Below are 5,236 nucleotides of genomic sequence, written 5' to 3' on the forward strand. Positions count from 1 at the left end.
ATTACAAAATAGTCACAGGGATGAAGTACAGCATACAAAATATAGTAAATAATATAGCAACAACTATGTATAGTGCCTGGTGGGTACTAGACAAATGAAGGGATCACTGTATGAATTATATAAATGTCTAACTAAACTGTACACCTGAAACCAATATTTAATATAAAATAATATTGAATGTGAACTATAACTGAAAAAAATAATTTCAAAAAATTATATAGAGAAGTGGCACTCAAACAAACAGAAATTCCAAAATGTAAAAGAAGCAAGTTTGACAAACAGAATCGAATTAAAGAATCACAATGTCTAAATTTGAGGCCTGCATCCATCAAATCAAGGGCACTTTTTCAGCCTCAGGACGATTGTCCCTTTTGTTCCTGCCACCGCAAAGAATCTTTTCAGAACCCCCTTTATGTCTTTATTCCTGAGACTGTAGATGAAGGGGTTCAGCATGGGCGTGACCACAGTGTACATCACCGAGGCTGTTGCACTTGACTGTGAGCTGTGGGTCACAGCAGAGCTGAGGTACACTCCTATGATTGTACAGTAAAATAAGGAGACAACCGAGAGGTGAGACGCACAAGCAGAAAATGCTTTATACTTCCCCTGTGCTGATGACATTGCACATATGGAGAAAACTATCTTAGAGTAAGAGTAAAGGACACCAGCCAGGGAACCACCACCCAGCAGCACAGTTACAAAATACAACACCATATTATTAAGAAAGGCGTCAGAACAGGCAAGTTGGATCATCTGATTGAGTTCACAGAAAAAATGGGGGATTTTCAAGTCTGTACAGAAGGACAGTCTCAACACCAATACGCTATGTAACAAGGCATTCAGGACACAGATGGTCCAGGACACCAGAACCAGCAGTCCACAGAGCCGGGGGTGCATGATGACCGTGTAGTGCAGGGGGTGACAGATGGCCACAAAGCGGTCATAGGCCATCACGGTCAGGAGATAGACGTCCAATTCTGCAAAGAGTGTGAAAAAATACATCTGTGTGATGCATCCTTCATAGGTTATGACTTTGCTCTGTGTCTGGATGTTCACCAGCATCTTGGGGATGGTGGTGGAAGTGAAACAGATGTCCACAAAGGACAGGTTGGAGAGGAAGAAGTACATGGGTGTGTGGAGGTGGGGGTCTGAGCTGACGGCCAGGATCATGAGCAGGTTTCCCAACACAGTGATCAGGTACATGGAGAGGAAAAGGCCAAGGATGAGGGGCTGCAGTTCTGGCTCCTCTGAGAGTCCTAGGAGAAGAAATTCTGAAATTCGTGTACCATTGCCTGGTTCCATGAAGTGGAGGTGATGACTAGAATAAAAATATAACAAGATTAATCTTCACACATGGACACTAGTGACATATTGAAGTGCTACAATTTATGATTTGCTTCAAATGCATACATAATATATACAAATTCTTTCACTCATTTGAGGAATATATGCTGAGTTCTGACCAGTTTCTAGTCAAGGACTGTTGGATGCTGTGAAACAAAACTTCCTAAAATTTCATAAGGGAGAAAGAATATAAGCAAATAAAAAATCATACACCATGTCAGTCTGTGTACATGCTCTGAAGAAAAAGAAAGTAGGTATAAAAGAAAGTGGATGAGTGTATTATTCTTATTGGGAATCGAGAAAGACCTGCAAAGAATGTGCCATTTAAGAGATACCTGAAGGAAGACAAAGGGAAGACATGAAGGCATCTGGGAAGTGTGTCGCCTGCATAGGAAAGAGCCAGTGCAGAGGCCTGAGGTTGGCACTCGGTTCAAATAATCAAGTCTCACAAGGCAGCCATGTGGTGAGGGGAATGAGGAAGGAGAGTGATAGAGATGGTGTCAGAGAGTGCTGAGGAATGAGAAGGCCTGTCTGCTACAGATGAAACTTCAAGACACAGGGAGTCCATTATTCACATGTTCTTCTTTGTGCTTTATTCATTTTATTTCCAAAGGCTTCAGTGAGTAGAAGTGATCTCTCCTTTACTTACATCTGTTGGTTAACGTTGTGGAGTTCTGAATTTTAAGGGATACATTTTGGATTATATGAGATAGGTACCCCTGCCCTGAGAACTGTTCATTCTCCATAAACCACACACACAGACACACATACACTCGCACACACAACACACACAAACACATCACACATGCACATACACACATACATACATGTACACACACACTCACGCTATAATGTCCTGGGGCCACGGTACTACCAGGTTGTACTAACCTCCAAGCAAAATAATTAGGAAAGAACAGATACAAGGCATGCTGTCAACACCAGATTACCTTTCCCTTAGAGAATATAGAAAGCACACCCAAATGCCGGTTTGTAAATCTCCAATGGACATGTAAAAATGGGGCTATATTTTGAATGCCCATTTCTGTCCTATATTTTAGAAAATCAGTTAAACAGACTGAGAGGTAAAATGGAGATAGAGATAGAGACAGAGAGAGAGAATCTAATAATCTGCGGTGTTCCCAGAGAGATTGTGATGAAGAAAACTTCTTTGGTTCTGGCGACATGCCAACTGCAGGTACAGTGCCTCAATCCCCAGAATAACCAAATAATAAATAGTAAATAACAGTTTGTTTAAAAGAGAAAAGAACAATAACTTTATGGTGTCAAGACCTCACAAATTGAACATTCCCCTAGAAAATGTGCAAAGAGAATAAACCTACAATTTACAAAAGGAAATATACAATATGTGTAAACAGCAGGGTATTTTTAAAGCTGAAATGGGGAGAGACTTTTGTAAATGACATTAAGTACAAAACTTTAGGAATCAGAATAGTGTGTTTTGCAAGCTGATGATTTCCAGATGGGAAGGGGATTGGGGTGCAGGGATGAAAAGAGAAGGGATTAAAAAGTACAAATTGGTAGTTACAAAATAGTCATGGGGATGTAAAGTAATGCATAGGGAATAAAGTCAATAACATTGTAATAAGTATGTATAATACTAGGTGGGTATTAGACAAGTCAGGTGATCGCTTTGTAAATTATGTAAATGTCTAACCACTATGTTGTCCACCCGGGACTAATATAATATTATATGTTAGCTGTGTTTTAATAAAAACTTTAAAAGAAGAACATAAAACCAAGAAATTAAAAAAATATTGATTCATTTAAAAATCACAATAATTTTTTTTTTGAGGAACCTTCATACTGTTTTTCATAGTGGCTGTACCAATTTACATTCCCACCAACAGTATATGAGGGGTCCCCTTTCTCCACAGCCTCTCCAACACTTTTTATTTGTCTTGTTGATGATAGCCATTCAAACAGGTATGAGGTGATATCTCAGGGTGGTTTTGATTTGCATTTCCCTAATAGCTAGTAAAGTTGAACATTTTTTCATATATCACTTATGTTGGCCTTTTGTATGTTTTATTGGGAGAAGTTTCTGTTCATGTCCTCTGCCCATTTGTTAATTGGATTGTCTTTTTGTTGTTGAGTGTATGAGTTCCTTATACATTTTGCACACTAGCTTCATATCGGAGGTGTTGTTTGCAAATATCTTCTCCCATTTGATTAGTTACCTCTTTGTTTTGTTGATGGTTTCTTTCGCTGTGCAAAAGCTTTTAGTTTGATATTGTTCCATTCATATATTTTAGCTTTTACTTCCCTTGCCTTTGAGGTCAAATTCATAAAAGCCTCTTTGAACCCAAGCTCCATAAATTTAGTCCCTGTGCTTTCTTCTCTGCAGTTTATTGTTTCAGGTCTTATGTTTAGGTCTTTAATTCATTTTGAGTTAATTTTGGTACATGGTAGAATTACCATATGACCAAGCAATCCCTCTCCTGGGTATCTACCCCCCAAATCTGAAAACATTATTACGTAAAGATATATGTACTCTGATGTTCATTGCAGCATTAATTATGGTGGCCAAAACATGGAAAAACAAAAGTGTCCTTTGATAGATGACTGGATAAAGGTATGGTATATATACACAATGGAATACTACTCTATCATAAGAAAAGATGAAATACTGACATTGTCACAGGAAAAGGACTCTTTCTCATGCACTTAATTAAGGTGTTATGGTGCCCATGGTGTAATTTTTATGTAATTCAATGTCTTCTTTCCCTGCTAGACAGTGAATGCCTTGAGGCATGTAGCATGTTACACATATCACCACCTTCCCACCATCAGCCTGACCTTAGTTGGGAACAATAGCAGAATAAGTAAGTATTCTATGACAGAATGAGAGTACACATTCTCAAAGAAATTGCCAATCATGAGAGAAAAAAAGAGAAAAAGGTAATAGTAACCTAGGTATGAAGGACACACTAAAGGAATGTTTTCCATGTTCTGGATCAGGACCTATTAGGGTGTCAGACTGAGGTTTGTAGCATTAAATAGAATCACTAGGCACAAAAGAAAATATTAGTACATACATAGTGAGGGTACATAAATAATCGTTGCATGGTCTCTTTGTTCAGGCCTGTGTGTGTGTGAGTGTGTGTGTGTGTGTGTGTTGCTATATTGTGTGCAGGCATGATGGATCACAATGTAAAAGGAATATCTTACTTTGGGACACAGTAAAAAAACCAGAAATCCACTACAATAAATGCAAGATATTTTAAAATAGTCAGTTCCTGCCAATGAAGGAAAAGCAGTAAGATGAGGCGCTCAGCAGAAGGCCAGGTGGAGGGAAGAGGCAGCCAGCATGGGTGGTCAAGTTACCTCGGACTCAAGGGACCACACACCGACCGGACCTTTTCTGCTCCACTGTCCTCATCAAGGCGTCCACCTTAGCCCCTGTTATTCCTGCATCTATTCCGTGTTTATTTGATCACCCTTGTTTTTATATGGCCAAAGGCGTGTGAGGCTGACCCTTCTCTCACTTTTCTTTGTGGAATTCTTTCTTTTGCTATTCTTGGGCTTTGAGTCTTGACCTCTTTTGTGTCACATCGGATGAGTACAGTCGTCTTGGTTCTGTTTTTTTGTCCAACATGCAAATTCCTCCCCAGACGTATTTCATAAACTCCATCTTAGGCGACAACTATTGATTGATCCCCTTTCTTCATATATTTACCCTGAGGACATGACGTCATACCACAACTATTTCATTGTACTGGGTCTTCTGCATTATAATGTGATATCAAATAACAAGGGCCACCCTTATTTTGTTTACCTATATGGTTTCACAAAGGTATGCATTTATAAGAAAAAATTGTTGAGAAATGGAAATCTCATAAAATGAAAAGAATGGCTAGCAAAATAAAACCAG

General features: G+C 39.0%; 1 protein-coding gene across 1 annotated transcript; it reads right to left on the reverse strand.

The window, feature by feature from the left end:
- Nucleotides 1–333: 333 nt before the first annotated feature.
- On the reverse strand, nucleotides 334–1,302 carry LOC109376066 (olfactory receptor 7A17-like). The gene has a single exon (XM_019631741.1). The coding sequence runs from the start codon at nucleotides 1,300–1,302 to the stop codon at nucleotides 334–336; it is 969 nt and encodes a 322-aa protein (XP_019487286.1).
- Between the last annotated feature and the right edge of the window lie 3,934 nt (nucleotides 1,303–5,236).

Source organism: Hipposideros armiger, unplaced genomic scaffold (genome assembly GCF_001890085.2).
Source record: "Hipposideros armiger isolate ML-2016 unplaced genomic scaffold, ASM189008v1 scaffold_1045, whole genome shotgun sequence".
NCBI classification, from domain to species: Eukaryota; Metazoa; Chordata; class Mammalia; order Chiroptera; family Hipposideridae; genus Hipposideros; species Hipposideros armiger.

Coding starts and splice junctions, on each gene's coding strand:
- LOC109376066 (XM_019631741.1), bottom strand. CDS start 1,302: ATGGAACCAGGCAATGGTACACGAATTTCAGAATTTCTTCTCCTAGGA.